This window comes from Chelonus insularis, unplaced genomic scaffold (genome assembly GCF_013357705.1).
Source record: "Chelonus insularis isolate UGA/USDA-ARS -01 unplaced genomic scaffold, ASM1335770v1 contig_406_pilon, whole genome shotgun sequence".
Taxonomy (NCBI): Eukaryota; Metazoa; Arthropoda; class Insecta; order Hymenoptera; family Braconidae; genus Chelonus; species Chelonus insularis.
The window spans coordinates 1,656,734-1,682,483 of NW_023276563.1; the positions used below are offsets into that span (position 1 = coordinate 1,656,734).

Sequence of the window (25,750 nt, forward strand, 5' to 3'; positions counted from 1 at the left end):
CTACAAATATCGATTCAATTCACCCATTTACCATGCAAACACAGTATATCCATATGGATGCAATAAGTAAATAGATTCTCTTTCTAAATTAATACTTTTTTACTTCTTTCATCAAGAATTGATTCAACATACTTTCCTAGCTAAAATGCTGCACCACATATTTTGTTGTTATCAAGTAGTAGTGAAATTTTTTGTATCGAAGTAATAAACACAAATATTGATTTTTATACTGCGAAATTTTTATAATGAACGTCAACATTTTCTTTATTTATTTTCATTACACATTTTTATTGGATGACAAGGTAAAAGATAAGACGTCACTAGTTACTTTGCAGCTGTATACCACTGCTTGTCAATTATAGAAGATGTGCGAGACGATCGACAAAAGAATACTAAAAAGAAATATAAAAAAAATATATGTGTATTCTTATAGATTGACATTTTGAGAATCAGGACATTTAGGATATGAGAAAAAAGTTTTCAAACTCAAATGTGTCTCTATACTGTCTCCCAATAGAATTTTCATCTCCCGCGAGCCAAGTGTCACTATAGTATTCCACTCAACGTACAAGAGAATGACATTTCTTACGCTACTTCAACATTTATACGAAGACTGAATGATGGATAAAATTTTCATAGAAACAGTTGTCATTACTTTGCCATTATGTATTTTCATTCATCGATAAATGAAATATAATATTTATCGGAGGGAACTCCATTTCTAGAGGCTAAATTCAAGCTAAATATTTACACTATCAAGAATCTTTTACCGTCAAACCAGTTAATAAATTGCACTATTGAAAAAAGTTATCAAGTAAAACAAAAAATAAGAATAAAAAAAGGAGCATAAAACAGCATTCCTATTGATGGAATTAGTTTTATAGCTATATCGTACTATGGCTTGAGATCTTCAACGATATTTCATTCTTCCCCTTCTCTATTTACTCTGCCAATAGCCCTTATATAGCTCTATTCACTTCAACCAACGATATCCAACAAGCCACTTTAAGGAAAAATGTATCCGGGCATTACTACACACTACCCTCTCGAATCTTCTACAATGTCATTTTCAATGAAATCTATTTCTCACGAAATATCTAAACCCTTAACATTCTCGAAAATATCTTGCGGTTCACTAAATCTCTATCTGCGTCATAAAATGATGTTAAGTTAAAAATTGATGATCACAATTAGATATTAATAGCGGTATATAAATGTCTTTTTTTTATCTATTTTCATTCAATTTAGTATCTAATATTCCAACAAATAATTAATTATATACACATTTATCTATATAAATATCATAACTATAACTAAAATATCTACAAGTTATAATTTAAGATAAAGTTATCAACTAGAGAAGATAGAACTAGTAAATTTACTAGCAAGCTTACTTATTTTCGTAACTTCTAGTCGTAGTGAAGAGCTCGTTAATTTCAGAGTAGTTTTCTCTATATCCCCCGCAGATTCAGAGAAATGCCAGTAAATTTGAAACAGTAGAAAGACCGGGCGATTCGCTCAGTTTAAATGTATTTACATTTTGTACGTGCACATACGTATGTATATATGTATATAATGATAATAAAATTTTATGTCATTATTTTACCGCATATTTGATCTAACTAAATACATATAGATAATCTCAATAAAATAATGTCAGATTCATTGTGATTATTCTATTAAATAAACATTCATTATATTTTAGTATTTTTCACTAAACATTACAATTAATTTTATAAATAAAACCATGTATACGCTTAGTTAGTTTTTCCTCATACAAACACTTGAAAGACCCTCTATTCTTTCACCCCTTGTCAACCACATTCCCATATAATTAATTATATTTATAAAAAAAAAAACTATGAAAGCTCTGATGAAAATTTCATTTCCAGCATGTTCACTTGTTTTATTCGACTTTTTACATTCTCAATTCTTTCAGTAAAGGTAGAACATTCAAATAATCACAAAAATATGAGAGAAAATTCTAAAAGAGTCCTGTCAAAAATTCGTTATACAAAATAAAACAGCACACTTAAATTAAATTTATTCATCAATGTTTTTTCCAACATAAACCCACTGGATACGATTAGTTAAAAATTTTAATAACTCCCAAGTTTCAAACGATGATTAAGAATCAGTCAGGAAGATAAGTTGATTATGCAAACATATTTTTTTTTCTAAAGAAAAAACATAAAACAAGGAGTAAAATGTAATCTAGTGTCGATTTCTATATGAGATTCAACGATGTACTACTATACGGGGTCAGGGAGCAATGCAGACGAAAATCACACACGCTGGCGTGTCTAGAAACCGTAAGAAATGATAATACCTCCCTTGCACGTTTCGAGTGTACGTGTGTGGTCATATGAATACGTATACATAGATGCTTTCATATCACAACTTAGACGCTCAGGATGTATGCACCAGCAGGGAAATTTATGTTTGGCATAGCGTGAGCACAAAGCATACTACCCGGACTTATATATACTATTATATACCAAATAGAAGTTCCATGGCATAGACTCAAACACCTTCCTATTGCTTTCTCTCCATTGGCTCGTATTATTGCGAATGCTACCTCATCTGCTTACTATTAAATTGAGTTATTTTTATTTATTGAGGTCACAACTAAACAAAAAATTACCTTGCATCTATTTGAAGAACAAATATTGAATAGTTAGTAATTTACTATCAATTTGGTTACTTACGTTATTTCATTAATTAAGCTTTTTTACGATTCATATTCATCAAATCTTGACGGTAGATTTGAATATTTTAATTCTATTAGGATATTTTAGTTGAATGATTATCACTTTACAGCATAGACCTACACACGCACTTACACTGGATAATGTTATTTTATGATGAAAATTTTATTCAATATAGGAAGTAGAGTCGTTGTACTTCACATTTATATGCAGATATTTACCAATGAAAATAACAAGCCTGTTGCCAATAGCGCATGAATAATTCATTCAAATAAAATAGCTTATTTTAAAAGTACTATTCTATTCAATAAAGAAATTTTGAATAATCGCAATTGTTCTCTTTTTGTTTTATATTGCAAAGTAAGACCAGTAATAAAAGAAAATAAATTATAGCGAACCCGAACTAAATAACTGCCGAAAAAATCAATATGATATAGAATTTTTAAATTATGGATAATAAAATTCAGTGTAATAAAAAAAGTTTATAACTCTATAACTATAAATATGATATAATATACAATAAACGGTAACAAATAAAAGCCTAATATATACCGAAAATCACATGTTACCATGTAAATTATTACCGAGAAAAATAAGCTTAAATGGTAACTCATTCATAAAAAGAAAAAATTCAATAGATAATGAAAAAAAACGAAATGAGTCTATTTTATAAATTAAAAATAAACAAAAAAATTCAAAGATATTTCTTTGAAATCTTTAAAAAAAAAAAATTTTCTAAATAATGTTGATTGGAATATTAGCGAAAAATCGTGACTGAATAAATATATATCAATAGACATTGTAAACAGAAAGAACTAAATACCTACGTAATTTGAAATGAAAAATATCTAGGAAAAAATACTTATTATCATTGTTTCGTAAAAATTAAGTATACAAACCCTCCCGTTTTATGTTGACGCTACACGCAAAAAACTCTCTATTATTCTTTAGCTCGTTTTTCTCACAAACAATTCCCCACTCGAAGCCAAAACAAATACCTCTATTAAAATCAAACGTTTATTGGTATTGTAACAAAACGACTATGCTTACAAATTACGAATATATCTGCGCGCTTCGGAATACATGAATATGTACACACGAATGATTCTTAGTTAGCTCATCATAAGACAAAGTATTTGTCATGAAAATAGAAAAAAAATTCTTTGAAAAAAAAAGATCAGAGAAATAAAACGACTTTTTAGTTTGGAATTTCAATTACTAATGAAACTTGTAATGCTATTCGCGCTGTACGAAACGTTGATTTGAAATTGTTTCGATAGAGCAATACCAGGAATCACAATGCTCCGAAAGCAAAAAAACCACTCCATAAAAATACTGCATGACGGAAATGGAGTAATTCATCTAAATAAAATAAAAGTTTGTGTCATTTACTTACCACTAACTGTAGAACCGACGATGAGATTTTGATCCTATTTTTGCGTCACCATAATTACAACGAACGATAATCTAATCCATTAAAACACATCAATCATCTCTAAACAAAACTACCATCTATTTCATGTTGTTTTACATTGATACGATAATATCTATATTAGCAATAATATTCACAACATATTTTAATTATAAACGCGATTATTTATCGTTTAATTAACTGTTATTTTCAAAAATTTATCTGCACCGGCACAGATACTTCGCGAAAACGTCTACACACGCCGTGACGCCAAACGAAACTGAACGATCTCGACTCTTAAACTTATGCGTCATACTTATTTATTCTTCTTTATATGCTTTTTCTCATTTTATTCATTTGCAATACCTGACAAAATTCATGAAAATTTATTTAGAGACAATTTTATTGAACATTAGTTATTGGACATGAACTTTACTGACGAAAAGATTTTTTTTTGTCAGACGCCAACGCTTTGCGCGGGAACGTCTCTGGGCTCAAGCGCCATTTTGATAGTCGACGAGTTTCCTGCTGCGCACGAAAAACTTATTTACCAACAATTGGTTTCTTACCATAGTGTAATATTATGTAAATTTCTTTTTTATCTAATGTAAGTAGAAACAAAAAAAGTTTCAAACATAACCTTTATTTCAGCTGATTTCGGCAGTTCGTCTTGGAATGTTAGCATACGTTGATGTGCAGTTATTCGTTCTCCAAAAACTTGTTGACATTTTAAACAGTAGTCTGCAAAGATGAGTTTTCCATCGTGCATCAAAATGGTAAATAAAAAAAATATACAACAATTTAATAAGTAATATATTTTTTATTTTTAATCTATTTCAGCCGGTTTCTCGGAGTGACAGTGTGTCTGATAATGATAGTAATGGGACAAATGATCCTGAAAATCATTCAACAACATACAATGATTTGATATTAATTGCAAACGAAGTTTTTGGTCATGGAAAATGGAGTCACGCAGTGACAAGTCAAACAGTAGGTAAAAATCATTTGATTTGCAATAACTTTAAGAGTGATACATTAGTAACTTTATTTATTTCTTTCTAAAATATTTTTTCTAGATTTTGTTGAATATGTTATGGGAAAATATCACATAGGATGTGCTGCATTTGTCAAAGTACAGTTGCCCGATGGCACTTACCACGAAGAAATGGGATATAGCAATGCAGAATCTTCTATAAAAGGTTCAGCAGTGTATTCAGCACGACGTGTGTGTAATAATTATATTTTAACAAGAAAATAATCTTGTTTACATCATTCATGAAAGTTTATTTCACAGTCTTCAATCACCAATGCTTTTAGAAAAGCATTACTTTGTTTTGGTGGAATCATTGAGGAGAAAATTGAGGGAATACAACCGAGTTCACATAAAAGAAAAATTATCAAACTATATAATACAGACAATCAAAGTGACAAATTAAAAAGTGATTTAGTCAAAGCCTCTAAACCAACAGTATTATCCTCAACTAATGTCAATAATCCAATAGTCGTTAAAAAAGAAACTAGTCCCGTCATAGACGATAAAAATCAAGCCAAAGGTAAAATTATCTATAAAATAAAAAATAAAATTTCTGTGAAAATTGACTTTTTATTATATTGTATATTTTTTCTATTAGTTGTAGAAACAGTTTTACCAGAATCAACTATAAAAAGAGAAGTAGAAACTAAGCCAGTAATCAATTCCAAATCTACATCTTCAGTTGCCTCGTTACAATATACAAGATCATCTACAAAACCAAATAATGTCGATAATGGGTCAACTCGACAAATGACTGAAGAAGAATTGCGGCTTGAACGAAAACGTAAACAAAGAGAAAAACAAGAAGAATATCGAAGATTAATGAAAGAGAAAGAAGCCAAGAGTGAAGATAAAAGTCAAGGTAGGCCGTAATGAATACTAAATAAGAATAGCTAATTATTATTAATTAACATTAAGTCAATAAAATTATAATGATATAATGAAATTATGTAAATTTTTGAGAGATATTTTTTCCATATATTTTTATACCTGACGATATATATATAATAGCATTTTATATGAACATAAACTGATTTACAGATTATATTGAATTATTAAAGGCTCCAAAAAATGAAGAAAATGTTTTCTTATAAAAACAAAACAATATCGAATTTTTGATATTTATTCACCAACCAGTTCTCTAATATTTTTATATTTTGTATCAATTACATCAGTAGTAGGTAAAATTTGTTTATATTAATTTCATAATACTGTTATAGGGCATTTAAGAACTTCTAATTATCAATAATTGAGCACGTTGCAGCAGAATAGATACGACGTTCTTTACCGATCAACCTCGCGTCGTAATTTCCGATTTCATACGCCCGATTTTACATGTAGATATGAATTCTTAAATAATCTTCACTTCATACCACATAAGACGTTGATTCACACTTACCACTGCTATGTTATTAATACAGTCACAAGCTTTAGGGAAAATCTGGAGCAAAAATAAATAATATTTCATATGTAAACTTTAATCGCCCAACTAACTCATTTCCCCATGACATTCATAGACTTATAATAATGTAATCTCAGTATTCTTTGAGAATTAATTTAACAATCACAAATAACTTTTTTGCAATAACTAGTAATTTAATCATTAATGTTTTAACATATTTACTATGTTTCCTCCAGAGGAGATAAAATTAAAATTTTATTCATAATTACTTATAAATTTTTTTTAGCATCAAATCCTTTTTTCATAATATATTTTAGTTTTCTTCTTAAACTGTTGTTTGTCAAGGTGCACGTTTAATTTATTTACTGATGACAATAATAACAACAAAAATCTCTTATTAATTTTTTAACATTAAAAATAAATTATATTATATTTCAAAATCAATCTTTATATAATCTATTCATAAATCTTTTCAGTTTCTATCAACAAAATTTTCACAACTAAATCATCATTTATTTAACGAATAAAAATATAAACTATTTATGTATATATATTTATATAATTAAATCGATCATTTTTATTTTCATACATTCTACCTACTGTGTCTGTTGTAGATACATTAATGATTTATTAACGAATTTAAATGCATGTGTATGTGCTGCAGTGCCTGATAAAATTAATTATTTATCTTAAAAATAATAAATAGAAATTCTATTTTCATTATTCTAATGACCTTTTCGCAATTCATACACCCTTTTTTATGAAATCAATTTATTTTCCCAGTTATGATCATTCTTTTTGTTGCGTTTTTTTTTAATTTTTTATCTTTATATATATTTTCTCATGTTGAAGATTGACCTGAATGATTTCAATTTTTTTTATTGATTATTTCTGATGGAAAAGATTGATTTTATTGGGTGAAACACACGTCTTATTTTTATCGTTATTATATAAATTATCCCATCATTTATAATACTTTCCATTACAGCGATACTTTTTCAGCCTTTATGGATATGACAATGGGGTGTATTTTACTGAAGTCATTCGAAATTGATAATTATTTACAGTGGGAAGTGACATTAAATTTTGAATGGATATATGCATGATTTATAGTAGTTCTACGTGTAATACGTGCGACTATTAATTCTAACGGTGGTTAATCTAGAACGATTCGTATCATCTGTTATTTTTTCCATTTATTTTATTGTTTTAGTTTTTATCTGACCATTGAACATAAATAAGATTTTAGGTATTTTATATTTTTTTCTCCATCAACGGCCGATTATATTATAAGACTTGTTGACTTGTATTTTCTATGACAGTACTTTCCAACGATTAATAACGATGTCCACTTACTTCCGGCAATATTTCGTGAAAGGATCAATATTTTCTCAAGATCGATGATGAAGAAATGAAATTATACCATCGCTCGTCATTTTCTTCAAATTAATCTTATCGACATTTACATTTTGCTCTTGTACCCTGACACCTTATAATGCAATTATGATATAAATTCGTGTCGTCCATTATTATTATTATTATTATTATTATTATTATTATTATTATTATTATTATTTAAATTTTTTATTTGTATTTTCACTTCAATTTTTTTTATTATTAATTAGTATTCTTATTTTAATGTTACTTTTATTATCTAGTTGACTGACAAATGCCCGATGTGATAAAGAAAAACATCGGATCATCCCTATTGACTGGAATATAATAGTCTATTTGTCATGTTCCAGGCAATATCAATTTATTTATGAAATTTGTTAAAGCCTAAACAAATTTATCGTAAATTTCTCTATCGTTTGTATTGTATATTTTAATACTCACTACGTTTGTACAACGACAGAGTGTGCAATCGATCCATTATCAGTACTTTTTCTTTTTTTCCCTTTTTTTCAATTTATATTCATTTTAATTTATTTAGTAAAGTTGGAATCACTTTGAATACGATTTGTATTTTTATATTTTTTTCCATTTATTTTTTTATTTTGTTTGAGTGTATACAAAATGAGTTATTTTGTAAACACCAATATTTTGATTCTTACCATTATCGACATCTACTTGGAAGAAACTTCTAGTCTCCGAGCAAAATTCTCATTTATGTGAATATATATTCGATTGTTTTTCTTTATTTAATTTACACTTGTTATTATTAATTATCGTCCGAAGCTCGATTTGTAGAATATTTAATATTCAACCGTTTTATTCTTTTATTTATTTTTTGTCTTTTTTGATAAATGAATTCGTGTAAAATGCGTTATGATGAGATATTAAGACTTAAGGCTAGAAGTTTCATTATATAAAGGAGTCACTGATTTGTTATAACAAGTTGTTTTCGTTTTTGATACATAATAGGTATAATACTTATAAATTTACATGCATATCAGTTTTAAGGCCGTGGCTATTCAAGGCCCACTATTTATTAATTTCACTTAGTGGCACGCGGTCTCTCATTTAATATGCTACAAATTACATTCACACTAATGATTCTCGTTCTCGCCCAAAATTCGTTTGTGCTTACAGAGAAATGTTCCTGGATTTATTAATCATTATTTTTCTAATATCTTTGAGCATTTAATTATCGCCATTCAGTACGACAAATTGCTTCATTAATTTATGTCGATTGATGATGTCTAATTATTGATAATTGAAAAATTTCGCGTATTATATAAGATGAGTCAATTGAATACAAGACAAGTAAATTGTCGTACTGAGGTTAATCGACATTGAATAATTAAAATTTCCATTTCTCACCATTATTATCCCAACCCGTATTTAATTCTACATTTCTTATCAGTCATTCCTCAGCTCCCTTTTGCACCATCATCCTCCCGAAAGAGGTACATGGACCAATATGCAAAATTGAACATGACAAACATGAATGGAAAAGCAAATCGTGCAATAACGTCAATTCTTGCGCTGCCTTTCGCTTGACAGCCGAATAATTGCTTTAATGGCATTTTTCTCGTTGTACCATCGGATAAACACAAAAATTTACGAATATTTCGGTTATTTCTAATCATCACTGGTGGCGATGGTGTTGCCATTCGTGAGGAACCTGGTGATGGTGATCCTCGTGATGGTATCCGAGAAGTTTGCGATGTTCCTGGTGAACATTGAGCTTCATTCTCTGTCTGAGATGATGAAGTAGGCGATTGCGGTTGAAAGTGACGTTGCCGCTGACGATTATACGAGTGATGGTTGTGATGATAACCGTGATGGTGACTGTGATGGGTTTGATTACCAAGACTGCGAGGATGAGAACGTGAACGATGCCGTGATGTGTGATGAGAGTGATAGAGATGGCCGCGAGCCACATCCCTAGATCCAAGCATCTCCTCGTCTAAGTTTACTCGTTCTCTGCTTCCTCCCGGAACAGGTATGTGGACCAGTACACGAGGTTGAACAGAGCGAACACGAGAGGGAAGGTGATCCTTGAGATGACGTCGATGCGCTTGGACCTCGTCGGGAACTTGGACAGCCACGACCTGCAGCAGTTTTTTTTCGGTAGTTGCATATGAATTTCGCACTGCCGCACCTTATCCATTGTCACCTTATCATCCCGGTGTCGGACGAGAGGATTCTGAAAGAAATTGACGGCTCTTGGTTTGGTGCTCAAACACTCGGTCGAATTTAATCATTCGAAAACTACGTTTCATTTTATTTTTTTAGCAATTTTTCCGTTCTGTTCTAATTCTCATTCAAATGACTCTTGTCCGATTCGTTCATGTATTTTTTCTTTTTAATTCTAAATTATTCTTAAAATAGTTCAAGCCATGCAAAAAAAATTCTTTTCCTCTGTATACAATCATTTCAGGTAATTTTATTCTTTGGGGAATTGATCGTTTAGAAGCTTTATCAAACTGATGATAATGCCAATTACTAGTAGTTTAGATGCAATCACTGATCAATTAATGACAAATTATGAAAACGTTGTTAGTTTTAGTTTCAATAAATAGTCAATCACTTTTGAATTCAATAAAATTCATTATAAATTAATGAATCAAAATGAAATAGTCTTTTCAAATTTTCAATTTTTATGAAAAAAAATTAAAAATAATTAATTGAAAGTGTCTGACTAAAATCAGATAATTCTACTGTTTACTTAAATCCATTTAATTTATTTGATAAAAGAGTTTATTAATTGCTCTAAAATTGTTTTGATAATATTGAAAAACTGATAATATTGTTTATTTATTAATAAACGTTCTCGGAAACAATTGTCTGTTAGATAAATTAATTGCTGTTCATAATTTTTTGATTATTAATAACTAGTGGAATTCCAATAAATTTCTATGTATATAAACAAACGAAATGAAACATCCAATATTCGTTTATTTCCCTTAAAAAAAAGAAAAGAAAGAATGTTTTAATTTTAATTCAGCATTCTCATGAAAATAATTGAAAATGAATTGCCTAAAAGTGGATCTGGATTAAAAGAGATGCCTGGAAGGGCATTGCTTGATTGCTACGATAGTCCCTGATAATGGTTGCATTTGAAAAGAATTTTTTTGCACGAGCTGTTGCCAAAAAAAATTAAATCAAATATGAAACTGACCATTTGAAAATTGGTGGCGCCGTCCGGTTCAAGGAGTTCAGTGGCCGGGTCGACGGATGATGAGTGTTCCATTTCTCGATATTTTTTTTTCATATTTTCTCGATGCATATCACTTCGCGAAGCATAATTTACCAGCGCAAATTCTAGCAACGCACCAAATACAAAAGTCAGGCATACTCCTGTCCATACGTCAATTGCCTTTGTGTATGAGACCGGTGGCAGTGAAGCATTTATTCCAGACGTTTGTGTAGCCATTGTCAGTAGTGTCGTTACACCTAAAAAAAGACAAGTACACTCGAATGAATAAGCAAAAATCATGAAGAATTGAAGAATATGTAGGTTTGATTATCATTATCATTATCAAGATCGATGAACTCAAGTATTGATTCTGAGCAATTGACTTGCTCGCTATTTGATGAAAAGATAAAAGCTCTTACCGAGCGACACTCGAGCTGGTACGGCACTTTGATCCAGCCAAAAAGATACCCATGAGACAATGACTAACATACAGCAGGGAATGTAGATCTGGATAAGATAGTAGCTGAACTCTCTCTTAAAGAGCAGATCCACTTTTAAGCAGCTGTACTCGCCTAAAAGACATTAAGTATCGATAAATCTTCTGTTTTTTTTTATCACATGAACATCAACGTCATTTACATATAATATCATTGTTCAAAAAGCTCGTTAATTTTATTGCATGATCAAACTCTCTTTACTAATAAATTACGTAACCAATTAAGATATTTTTTTTTAATTGAACAGTGAAGTATACTTATTTGTTTTGTAGATACTTGAAAGAATTATTGAAGTACCTGTATTTGTTTTACTGTTACAGTAGTCAGTGAGATATTTTTCCAGAGTGAACCGTGGAAGATGTAAATTTTTCACTACCTGGACGGGATCACCTTCTTTCCATTGAAACACTAAGTCATCAGTCGTCCAACCATCTATATTTCAATAGTCGATAATATATTTCATGAGAACTTTTTCATTGATTTTTTCACAACTTTCTACCTTTTCATTTAAATACTCACAGCTGGCCATTCGTAATGAGCAAGTTTGCCGGTCGAGAGGATAAAGTTTTAAATTCATTGGACATGATAATGTAAGAGATATTCTATTAACAAAAAGAAAATATTTTAAATGAATGTAGTGTTTATGAACTTTATAATTGAGTTGCATTCTATCATAATGTGTTAATTCATGAAAAAATTCTTTTGTGGAAATCTAGTCTACAAATTATAACTTATAATTAATTTCATTCATTAATTTATACACATTTATTTGCTAGTTTTGTTTTTCTTTTTTTTTTTCTTTCTTCAGTAATTTTATTACAATTTTTTTTATTAAATTTTAAAATATTTTAGACAATGTACAAAAAAACAGCGTCAATTAAATGAATTTAAAAAAGGATTTTTTTGTAGGTAGAATGCAAATTAGCAGATTTTAGTAGAAAATAAAAATTCATTAAAAATGTGATATATAAAAAATACTCACCGTATACTGTAAAGAACGGATCCATGTGGAAATATTCGGATATATACATTTGGCATAATGATGTTATGGAAATGTCCTTCTTTCTCATTGGAGAAAAAAAGATCGGGCATCCATACTCTTGAAGCTTCCGTTAATGTGAGATATTTGAGTTTTCCTGAAAATGTTTGTTTCTAAAATGTATTACTCTAACATTAACGAGAGTGAACAATTAATAAAAAACTTTTAAAAATACCTCCAAAATCATTGAATCTCAACCGCTCATCTAACCATTGTTCTCGAAATGTTAATTGTACCGAATATTCCTGTTGACAAATAATAAATGGTAAAATAATGTCGGGTAAGTATAATTGTAGTGTTCATTCAACTTTTCCCTCGTGATAATTCCTAAACTATCGAATATATATTGTTGTAGTATTAAAGCAATATTCGCAGGCAGTAATTTTAAATTTTGAAAATATTGTCAACATCGTCATTAAGGATTCAAAAGCCTTTTATCCTTTCAGTCAATTGTCACAAGTTGTCGGCCAATTATAACGAGCTCTTGGGAGTAAAAAAGCACGTTCTTTTATCTCGGTCACTGCTTTGAATTTCCTATTCTAGTACGTAAAAGCAGAATTTTTCAACAGCATACTACAAAACGTGCGAATTATTTTACTTGCAAAAATTTTTTATTACAAATTCCCTACATCGTATCCTTTTTTCTCACATTCCTTTTCTTTATTTAAGATATTTCATTACCAATGAAATTTAATTTCATATACAACCAACACTAAGCCAAATTAATATTAAATTTATTTATTTTCATAAATAAACAATAATTATCATACAAAATCTAAGACAATTATTTAAGTGAAATTATTATCCTTTTTGAATTCCTTGAGTAAATGAAAACAAATAACTTCTATTCTTTCCAATAATTACTCGTTAAATAGATCTGGATAGAACGCGTTTATTTACCGAACATTGATTTTATTTTCTAACTCTCTACGTTCATGTATGGATCAAAACTAAATAATAAATTTACTCTTGTGATGGTTTATGTACCATTATGAAACATAAAACAACAAAAGCAACATTGAATAGACTAGCTGGTTAAACATTAAAAAAACATTAACAGTGCAAAGCTCTAGAGGGATTGTGGTGTGTATCCATTGAAAGCACCAATTACTAATATAAAGCTACGATAAATAGTCATTTACATGCATTTAGCTCACAGTTTGGATGGTCGTTCATCATCAGCAGCTTACTTGAATTCTTCACCTTTTTATAATAAGGTCGAAAATCGAATCTGGTATTTGGGATTCGTTGAATAGATCGTCAACAACACAAATATCATATTTTCAATTCATTTTTTCTCATAAGAAAATCAATAAAAGCTTGATTATTAGTAAATAAATTTTTTCTCACTTGTTTTTTTATACTCTACTATTTGATAAATTCATGTATTAACAAGTCATGCATTACATAAATGATGTAAATAATAAAAAGTATCTTTAAGCTTACTCAATTCCTGGTTTCAATCAGTTTGGAAAAAGTTTATTTATTAAATAAAACAATTAAAAAGCTTAATTACTTTTTATGTTGTTAAATAAATCAAAACAAATTACTCATTGAATTTAATTTAAATTGAAATAAAAAAAGATCCAAAGAAAATAATCACAACAATTCAGACTGAAAATTTTCTAAAGACCTTGGCAGTATTAAGTTGTTGATGAAAGCTATGGAAAAGTGTATATATGTATAGAAATAAATATATATATATATATACACTGCAAGATCAAATTTTTCGTTTCATGCAGACATTACTCTTATTTCAAAGTCTATTAAATCAACTATTGTAAACTTCCTGATGTTTTATATCACAAAATCAACCAAGTTACTTGAAATGATAAAATGAAAAATATAATATGACAGTCAGATACTTGTAGAGATTTTCACATAGTTATTTAATAAATGGAGTGATAAAATAATTTTTACGTGAAAAATCACAGGTTTGGGTAAATAATTGTGAACGAGAGACTTGTTACAAGTGCATAAGGGAGAGCATTAAACTTCTTTGAGTTAATTGTCGCTGCCGCGAATGTGCACCGCTAATGATAATAGTGACGATTAACCCACCCTTTCTCTCACTGGCGTCGTCATTTCCACGAGAGAGTCTGCAGAGGATTTGCTCCATCTTGCAGATGAAACTCAGTTAGAAGAGCCTCCAATGCGTTTCTCAATTACTTCCATTTATGTAATTGAATGCGTGGAATGTTTCCACAAGAGCGCTGAAAAGGCTCCTGAATTTTCGTAGACCCAGTTATTTGTCTGGCAATGTACATTTGAGGCTTTCACTTCAACATTCATTTCTCAGATTCCAAAATTTACTACTCTTAAAGTAAAGAGCATACTGACAAATACACGGCTTATTACTAAATCTTATATACTTAACTTTTTCAATAGATAATAGATACAATAAATACATCATAACAAATATCAAAGGCGTAATAAGTTGATCAAATAATAATAAAATAATCAAAGTTCTATCGAGTTATCTTCTTCGAGATAATTTTATAATAATTTTTCAATCTTTATGTAAGTATCATTACACTTTTATGTTCCCTATATAAGCAGTAAAACATTGAATATCATGCTCCAAAGTTAGTAAATCGATAGTTTAATTATGAAAGTCACAAAGAGGTTGTGATATCTCCGTCGATGTAAATATTCAATTATGCCATGCAAAACCACTTGACTCCTTCGAGAAATATTTCAAACATTTGAGTTACCTATTAATTCTCACCATTGCATTCGGATTCCTCCAGGTTAAAGTTAAAAATTGATTCATCAATTAATTCAACTGTTTATAATAATTACTATCGTTTTCAGTCATACCTGTCTTGCAGCCATTAAACTGTTTCAAATTTCAAATCATAATAAATAATTATTTAAAACACACAAATGATTAATACAAATCTTTCAACTTTTCTTTGCCGAAACAAGTTACATATTTTTTAACAGAATTATCAATCTACTGAATTTCAAAAAAAATGGTGAAACTTAAAAATTTGGTGACTACTTCGGTGAAGGGTTTAATAATAATAGTAATTAAATAGGAAATACTGGAGTTCTAAAATTATTAAATCCCAAATTGTAAAATAGAGAGAATCCAAATATATATTTCCATAAATGTGTTTATCAATAATCAATATAAATATATATGTAAACAAAAAAACAAATCAGGCAAAGACAGCACATTCCCGACACATACTTGATTTATTATTAATTAATAAATCATAGAATCCAAGTCCAAGCTTTGCCTCTGATACAATAGAGGCGTGTAAGAGCGTGAAAGAGTGCATGTGTCAAGTGTATTAAATTATTGTGTTTAATATATATATATATATATAAAGATATATACGTGTAGGGCATGTCGATTTGTGCTTAAAATATTTATCTCAATGTATAAAATTTTTGGAAAAAATCTTGAATTCATTAATAATCAGACATATAAGCATTGGCTATTGCTATTTTTCTTAGCCACTTGAGGCATTATTGAATTGGTAATAATATTAAAGCATCATTGAGTGTTTTCCAGTGGCAATTGTATATTTAATTTCGAACGACACATTTAGTGCTGGGCATAAGCGTTTTTTGTTTAACTTTTATCATGTGCTCGACTGATTTATACACTGTACACTGTATCATTAAAATAGTTATAAAAAGTACAAAATATTAGCTTGCAAACTTTCTCGTATAGATGAGTTTAATTACATTTTGTCGCTACACGTTTGATGTCATATACGAAAAAAGTTATATTATGAGAGAGTTGTAAAGTAACTTATACTTTTATTATAAATCAATATTTATTTGTAATAAGTTATAACTAATAACTAAGAAGTTTGAAACATGTTACAAATATCGCATAAAATAATGTAGCTAGTAAGTACTAGGAAACAAATTAATTTAATATAAAGCTGAAATTGCAGCTTAAAAACTTCTTCACTTTCTCAATTATATATATATTTATTTCTCTTTCAATAAACAAGTATATTGTAATTGAATTTTTATAAGATACTACTCATTTTATATAATACGGTTAGCCTTTATTTGCTTGAATTACATTAGAAATTTCCGCGGGATAGTATCCAGACCACTTCTATTCCATATGGAGTTAATGATTTTTCTAAGACGCTTAATTCTTTATTGACTTAAGTATCGGTTTCTTAAAATGATCTATAGTCAACGCGATCAACAGCGAAAAGCAAATTTACAAGACAAGAACAAGAGGCAGACAATCAATGATATTAATATCATTATGACGCTCGGGATATTTCGGTTAGTGAAATTATGAAATAAGAGCCGGTAGTGATAACAGCTAGATAAATGTATTTTTTATATATAAATGTTATGAAAGTATCAATGAGAATGTATTGAAATTATTGGGCGCACAAAAGATGGGAATAGATAGAGATGAAGAATAACATTAAAAAAGAATAAAGTAAATGACGCTCAGCGAATGATCTGAATAAATCATGATCAAATAATATTAAGCGAAAAAGATGGATAAAATATAATGATTGAGCGAGTCATTTGGACTATTAACTTTGTTTGGGTTCAGCATGCAAATACATATTGATCTAACATATGTAATGACTTTTAGTAATAATAAATATATATATATATATAGTAATGACACAGGTCTGCGCAAGAAAAGTTGTTTTTCTTTCCTTCTTTTTTTTAATTAATATTTTTAGGAGAAGGGTGGGTAAAGTGGAACACGAGGGCAAAGTGAAACACTCGAATCTACTAATATATTAAAATAAGTAGAAAAATATTTATCGCACTTTTTGTTTATTAATTGTTCAATTTATTAATGCATTAAAACTTATTAACATTTGTTAATATAATGCTAAATTTGTTGATTAAAATTTTTTCGTGGTATTCCACTTTATCCCCTTTTTCCCTACTTCTTTATTGGACATCATATTTTTTTAAAAGTTAGATTGATGGTTTCGACAGTAAATAAAATGGAAAAAAATTTATTGCTCGATTCCAATCATTGCAAATATAAAAATTGTAAATAAATTTAATGAAAAAAAAATTTTGTCTATGAAATGTTTAAATTTCAACCTTTAGAATATCTCGGATAAAAAAACCTCACTTTATGTTTTATAAATGTAATTGTTAGAAAATAAAAAAAAAAAAAATTGGAAACAAAAAAATTCCAGTTATCCTTACTGCAAATATTAATGTTTCAATGTATTAAAATAAAACACTAAGATTTGTAGTGCTGGGATTCAATTAATTACTCAATTATTTTTCAAATAATATTTGAAGAGACAACTTTGTTACAAAATGTAAAAAAGAACTTAATCAATTTGAACACAATTCCTTTCAAAACATTTTGACATTAAACACACAAACTCACACACAAACACTTTAGAAATCATAATAACAAACTTTCAACACCTCAAAACATAAAGCTACATTGAAATTCCGATTTTCAATTGTCGTAGCAGCAAATCGGGAAAGTTAATAAAAATATGACGTGAACTTTACCAACAACGTATACAAGCGTTGACCAGTATTAATGTAAAAAAGCAAGAATAATCAATAAAAAAATCCGTCCAACTTTTCTCAAACATTTCGTAGACCTGTGTAAAAATGGATGTCAACTGAAAAATTCTGGACATAATAATTGAAGCCTCAATAAAAATCGACTGATATTATCAGTGTAATATTTATTATCGTAGTTGTTTGTCGGATAAAAAAAATGAAATGATCGATTTTTCGAGGCTGCCAATAATAATATAACAAACCGTAGACGTGCAGTAATCGTGATATTGTTTTTATTGAATTGAATAAATGGTAAATGAAAATAATAGATGTATAATAAATATATAGGACGACCGCGTTGGTAATTAATGCGCCATCGATGTGTATGATGTATATTTATGTAAACGAGAATAACAAAATTACAGGAAAATGTAATGACAAGACATACGAGATTATATATGATATATGTATTAGTATACAGCCAATGAATATCAGTCAATCAACCGCTCGAACAATCATTACGTTATGCTCATAAGATACATGACATGTAACGACATCGAGAATTGAACGTTCGACTGGTAGCACACATCCACTGGTTGCGCGACAGTACAAGTATAGTATACAAGTACAGTACAAAGAAGTGCAAATTTTACGAATCATGTACACGTGACGTTATAGATATACATGTGTGGTTATATAGACTGTAGGTCTTGCTTATTTTTGTTGCACTCACCATTTTATAATCATCTATTTTGCTGATTGAGCGAAGAAAGATGTTGACCTTCACATTTGTCGCGCCATCTAATTACGTTGCCGAAACAAAACAAAACAATCGGATTATTAAATCATTATGAGGGATTTAAATTTATCTTTTTTTTTGTTGATATTGATGTCAATGTTGGTATTATTCTTATTATTGCTGTTGTCGTTTTGTAGCTGTTTTTGTATTTGTTTTGATAATTATTTCTTAATTAGATCGTCTTTTTAAAGTTTATTTTATTATTTATTTACTTTTCAATTTTTATCATCATATTTATCGTTATATATATTATAATGATTGTTAATTATTTTATTCTTTATTTCTATATTAATTAGATGAATTATTATCGATATGTTGTAGCTGTAATCGTTGTTTCAGTTGTTGCTTCGGGTTTCTAGATAAAATGTAAGCGGAGTATTGATGATATAATAATCATGGGAGAGTGAATAAGGTAAAAACGTGTGATTGCGATAAAAAAAGATTATGAAAAATCGGTCGAGAGAAAGAATGAAACGGAAACTATGATTGATTTCTGTTTTGCTACTTTTCTTATGCAATATACAGCCGCAAAGAATATATACTTTTCTTTTCATTTTTTTCCTCAAATTTTGTTTCACTCAACTCAGAGTAACATGAAAAATCCATCTTCTGTTTCTCTCCACACACACACACACACATCTCGCTCACAAACTTACACAAATACTTGTATTCACACATTCTCATTTTATAAGACGACAGAAACCAGTAGTATGTGTTCTATAGAACAATGAACGAATTTTCAATGCAACGATGATGCATCAAACAACATGTGAAAAGAAGATAAAGGAGTTTTGGTTACATAAGACAATTATGAATACTCTGATGGATTTGATAAAATAGGATATAAATCAATACAACAGACTATGACATGTTTAAAACATTCATCAGAATAATTCTATTCACTTCAGCAAGGTTTTATTATTTGATAAAGTCTTTAAAACGACCGATTTCAGTGAAGTTGAGAAGTATCTTTCCTACTGTATATCATATTAGCCACTCCTGCAGAAGTTGCATAACGTAAGGAAGACTAGGGGTTGGGTTTTCTACATTGGCCCAATGAGATATATATATATATACATAGACCAGCATCGTAGCCCGTTGTTGAAAATGAAACTACAGTGTGCCCAATCTTGGTAATACGAGTGAGTCTGAGTCCCCGACAAATAACTTTCAAGTTGAAATAACTATGATATGTGTATATGACACATAAGCTTTTCACGTATATCTTTCTCTCTGTTTGCTTCACAGAGAAACTCACAACCAGATATGCTGTTGGCACTTACCAAATTCTCGCTTCATATCCGTTAATGTTTATAATATATTTCATCAAAATTTTTCATCTACGCATTTAAATCTATATTATTTACTACTAATATATAATTTTTAAAAAGCGAATAATATAATAATTAATTTTACAATCAATTAACATAATTTTTTATAAAATATATTGAAAGCGCTCAAGCCCAGTCTGTTGGAAAAATGTATATTTCGTTTGATATTGTACCATGTTATCGTACGTGGTATGTTTTATTTTTTTTCTCTTTCGTAGTTTATGTGAAAGAATATAATGTTTAGTACTTAATATATATGCATATTTTTGACGTGAATCATTTGTTTGCTTACTTTTCGAAACGAGTGACAAGCAGCTTGGTATGCAAAAGATAAATTATGTATTATCGCAAACATTGACTCATCTATTTGTAATAAAGCTGTAGATTTATTTAGTATATAAAAATCATTACAATTTGTTAAAAAAAAAAATTAAAATCTCTTGTATAGTTGTGTATATTGTTATTGTGTGCACTCAATTGTCACTCAAGTGCTTGAAATATTTTTTTGTTGGTTAAAAATATCGCAAAAGATGACAATAAACGACTTCCTATCACTTGAGAAAAAAAAACAAAAAAATACTAACTGAATTTTAAAAAATATTTCAATCCAAGAAAAGAGTAAATAATGTCAGCAAAATTAAAAAATTAATATGTAAAAAAAACAGCGATGCAGCTGAATTTAAATTCAAAAAATAGATGAGATAAATTTTTTGACTTTATAATTTATATATATATATTTATATGTAAGAAGAATAAAAAGTTAAGTAAAAATGAGTATGTGAGAAAACAATATAAATGTGTCTACCAAATAATTTCTACTGTACATGAGCAGATCAGCGTCACTATGATAACGAGCAATCAACTTGCAGTATGATGCCACGCATTATTTTAACGAAAAATACAAATTTCAATAGTATTTTTATTTAATCTCAATTCACGGCGATTTTCACATTGGATTTTCTGCTATAAAACTAATCTTGAAAGCATATAGTGTGATAATGCAACACATTCAATTTAACAAAAAAGCGTAACAAATCCTTTTTATCCAGAAAATGAAATTGCTTCGATAATAAATTGTAAAATCGATGAAAATTTTGCATATTTAGTCAGGAACTATTTCCTGTGAATTATAGTAAAAAAAAAAACAACTTGAAAACTAATTAAACTTTTCCAATTTGACATGCAATGTTTTGCTGAATTTTCATACTGAGTATTAATTTAATAAGTGGAGACTTGAACTAAATTTACCATTAAAATTACATAATTTCGCCTAATATGAACGGCATCATACTACTTCAATATTTGATTTTAAAAACATTAAACCTTCAGTCAATAATAAGTTGTAATAGATAAAAATATACTTTTCTTGTACATAATTATTACAGTGTGAAGATTGACTTTAAGAAATATAATGTATTCTCCAGAGACGAGGATGAAATAAAATATAAAAATTGTTTTCAGTATTTACAGAGTTAGCAAAAAAAAATTCAATATCGTCAACTAAAAAATTCGTTTCACGTTTGTTTACTCAATATCATATTTGAGTACTCAAACAATTAAAACTGCTTGTCTATACGTACACTAAAAGTGTTTGAATTCTTGTTGATTTTTTATTACAATCTATTTCATCCGAGTCTCTCTGATGGACCGACATTTATCACGCAAGAGTTTTAAGTATAAATATAACACACACACACAAACAGCTTAAAATGGATAAACTATAATGAACAAACGGTCGAAAATTGTAATATAATATTCAAGAAAATGACAAAAATCCAAGAAATACGTGCTTGTTTTTAGTGATTTTGACAAGTTAAATTGTTATTCTTGGTTTTTTTGTTGAGTCAAACTTACCATAGTAACGTCATCTATTTTTGAGATACTTCGAACAAATATGTTGACGTGGACATATGCAGGTCCATCTAACATAGCAAAAAAAGAACATAAATTAATCAGTCTCAAATAAACAAAATATTTGTAAATTGTGACGTGTGTATTATTATTTGCTTTTCCTTTTTTTAAATCCTTTGCATTCCCTCATTCATCACTTTTTCTATTCATGTTTTTTATTCAGTTCTTCAGTTAATCGACCTGTTGTTTGCATTATACTCTATCCATATAAATATGTATTATCGTCATTTAACCAATCATCATATACAAAAGTGCAAATTGTTTCAATAATTTTCAGAAAAAAAAAAATTACAGAAACAAAAATTGATAAATGTATAAAAAAACTAAAAAAAATATCAACAAGAATACAGAGACATTTATGTGTGTATACCAACGTACATAAAAAATGTATTATATAAAGTGAACAATACAGATATTTAGATAAATTTTATAAATACATGTTTCCTTAAAATCCATATAAATATATATTGTAAGAAAATTGCTGTCAGTTGAATCTCGACAGACAATCTCGTCTTCACATGCTAAAGTCACGTAAACTCCATCAGAAGCATTTCCCGTGTGTGTACTTACTATTATATTTATTCTACAGCATTTACGACCTCACGAATTCACAGGTAACTGTCTACGATGAAAATAGAAGTAAAAATCACTATTTAAATTGCATTTACCATGATAAGTTAGATAACATCATTGGTAAAAATGCTCAACATCCTCACTCAATGTCATACTGACAAACGTGCAAGTGAAAATTATCCATTTTATATATTTTTGTACTAAGATTTTCCGACTTTGATTACATAAAATTAGTCCGATCCTTAACTTAAAAACTTGCATATTCCTTAATTGCTACTTCTTCAGCAAAGTAGGTTATATGAATTATTCCATTAGTCAAAAAATTTGGAAATAATCATTTGAATAAAATAGATTGCTAAATTGCTATAGCTTATAAGAGTGATGATGTAATCAAAGTTGTTAAAGAAAGTTCGTGAGCTTTAAACCTTTCAGAGTTTCAAAAAGATTCATTATTTATATTTCTTATAAAATTACGAAAGGAAATGAAATAATTCGTGGGTATTTATGAAAGTTCTTTCAATTTTTTTAACTCAAGTTTTGTATGAAAAAGAAGGAAATATAATTTCATAAAAATTTCCATGAATGAATTTTAAAGAACCAGTTGCTGCCTTTAATTTGCTTTTTTAATCACAATTGAAATATTTTTAACTTAGTTAACTTCTTTTACAGTAAAATTGACCTTTTAACTCTAAACGTTTTAACTCATAACTAAATTTTCGTGTAACAGCATGATGGCATCCATTAATAACAGAAAGACGACGCTTTTTCAAAACTTATCATTATTTCATCAATTAAAATTTATTTTAACAAAGTCAAATCATATTACTGAAATGTCAAAGTTTTTGTTTAATAATAAATAAACTCTCTTCTACAATTTTCATTTTCAATTTTTTGCTTTCCAACCCACGATTTTCTCGTCTAATCATCATAAATTATCTTCTGTGCTTTAATGAAATATTGAAATATAAAATATTCGTTGTGTTTGTTGTTGTTATATCAAAGCAAAGCGTATATATCTTCAGTGTAGAATGTGGATCGATTTGATGGTATTAAGCCACATACACGAGACATCAGAGAGAAGCTGGATGATCTCTGATGTCTCGGGATATATGCGAAAAAGCTGTATTGGAATGAAATGCCATATTGATGCTTTAACCAGTTGAAAACGGATGTACGGAAGATTCCAAAGGGCCTATTGTCTCATTACTACATCAATGACATTGTATATAGTCTAGAGATATTTTGTACAGCTGAATAAAAGCACCAGGTTGACTAGCTTTCCAACTCTCACGTATCACTCTCCAATTTCCTATTTATCTAAAAATCCAATCGTACGCAGATCGAAAGCTTCTGCAAGCCCTTTCAAATGTAATGAATTACCTCATTTTGCAATAAAAATAAATTCACATCAAGTATATAGATACCATGTAATTTAGTAACTAGGATACCAACTGAGATTTACTCTCTTTCACCATCTAAGTGTCTTATTAACAGCTTGCCAAGACATGGCATTATTAACAGACCGGTAGTTCTCAGTGATTTTACTTCTGTAAATCGTGTTCAAGATAATGCTGTAAATAACTCTTATCATATTCATAGCTGAAATAAATTTTTTCTAAGTCATTTGTTCTATTCTATATTCCAGCTAAATTATTATGGGAATATATATGTACACATTGGAGAGAATAAGTTTAAAAAATAGACGTATGCATAAAAAATAAGATAAAAATTATTTATATATATATATATGTACATGGTTAAAAAAGTTGTAGAAATATAATAAATGGATATCATTATTTCAAAAGTTTTTTGTTCGAAACGGATAACATTCTTTCTATACTATTGATGTGATGTGATAAATGTCTTTCAATTGTTTCTGTATATACCATTAACAATCACAATATTTCGACTCACTCATGTCAGCTGAGTCATGCTCACTCATTGAAAATAATGCTCAAACATAACAGAAGCATCTGCAGAAGTGTCATTCATAATACTTATAGTCATTTGTTATAAAAAAAATTATTAATAATAAATGAGTATTAAATATTTACACATTAAAGTGTAAGTTGGTGATGTATAAAATAAAATTGAATTATAATAATCTATATAAAGACGATCAAGAATGTCATAGTAATTATTTACATCGTCGTGAGTTATGAAATATATCACAATTATCATAGTCAGTAATCATATCAATAAAACAAATTAACTGCCAAATGAAATACATAAATTTGAACGGTTTAGTTAATTATTAATCGTTTGGCAGACTTACCTGGGCAAGTCAGCATTTGGAGGCTAATATGACGCGAGGAGTGAGCTTTTTGCGTATATGAAATAAATACGTTATATATTCATGTATAAGAGCCGAGCATTAATTTGATGCAAGAAAAATGAGGAGTATCTAGGATAAGAAAATAAGAAACATACGAGAGATAAGGATGACGGGATGCCGAAGGAAATGAGGGTAAAAGGGATGGTGAGGGCGTCATCACACTCGTATTGAACGTGCATAGACTTGGCGGGAACGCGCTTGCGCGCCTTTCGAATCGCCACATTGTGGACAATAAACTATAAAATATACATCAATATGATTTATTTTTTTCTAATAAAGGATTCAACTCCTATACACATAGTCATAATACATAATGTATAATGCTCTCAGTTAGTGCCAAGAATCGAAGATACATAATGAGGGTTGTGCCCTCATAGAGAAGAAAATTTTATTCATTCAAACTTTTATAACAGAAATAAAGTGAATTATTTTTTATTAGATGCCTTTTGACGAGAATTTAAAAAGTCGTATACACGTACTTTTATCATGAATCATCATGATTTATGAACCAATTGGTAAAAAAATTGTGTCGGAGGAGTGTGCGACCTATGACACGAGCTGAATCCTTTGCTGGAAGCGATATAGTGCATTAAACGACATAGCAACGTCGTTGACACACAATATAAAATTATATAAAGAAGA

General features: G+C 28.9%; 3 protein-coding genes across 12 annotated transcripts in view; 1 reads left to right on the plus strand and 2 right to left on the minus strand.

Annotated features, from left to right (window-relative positions):
• LOC118069252 (limbic system-associated membrane protein-like) overlaps positions 1-4,382 on the minus strand; it is a 133,348-nt gene extending 128,966 nt beyond the window's left edge. The window contains exon 1 of the mRNA XM_035087224.1: positions 4,105-4,382. The gene's annotated coding sequence lies outside the window, so the exon portion shown is untranslated. The remainder of the gene's footprint in view (positions 1-4,104) is intronic.
• Positions 4,383-4,770: 388 nt separating this feature from the next.
• Positions 4,771-12,263, plus strand: LOC118069149 (DNA repair protein RAD52 homolog). Its single transcript, XM_035087046.1, has 6 exons — positions 4,771-4,895; positions 4,960-5,113; positions 5,196-5,344; positions 5,414-5,672; positions 5,751-6,014; positions 11,957-12,263. The coding sequence occupies exons 1-6, from the start codon at positions 4,869-4,871 to the stop codon at positions 11,998-12,000; spliced, it is 897 nt and encodes a 298-aa protein (XP_034942937.1). The 5' UTR covers positions 4,771-4,868; the 3' UTR covers positions 12,001-12,263.
• Positions 8,896-25,750, minus strand: part of GluClalpha (glycine receptor alpha 1) — a 34,068-nt gene continuing 17,213 nt past the window's right edge. For 2 of the 10 annotated variants that reach the window (XM_035087036.1, XM_035087042.1), the window contains 8 exons: positions 22,144-22,211; positions 12,851-12,920; positions 12,619-12,772; positions 12,156-12,238; positions 11,934-12,068; positions 11,559-11,711; positions 11,122-11,396; positions 8,896-10,051 (listed from right to left, as the gene is read on the minus strand). In XM_035087036.1, coding sequence (XP_034942927.1) covers positions 9,368-10,051; positions 11,122-11,396; positions 11,559-11,711; positions 11,934-12,068; positions 12,156-12,238; positions 12,619-12,772; positions 12,851-12,920; positions 22,144-22,211 — 1,622 coding nt within the window. In that variant the 3' untranslated portion in view covers positions 8,896-9,367. Of the gene's footprint in view, positions 10,147-11,121; positions 11,397-11,558; positions 11,712-11,933; positions 12,069-12,155; positions 12,239-12,618; positions 12,773-12,850; positions 12,921-14,736; positions 15,102-15,403; positions 15,576-18,892; positions 18,961-22,143; positions 22,212-25,750 lie in introns of those variants that run through there. The other 8 variants (XM_035087035.1, XM_035087040.1, XM_035087038.1 and 5 more) reach the window with 7 other exon arrangements.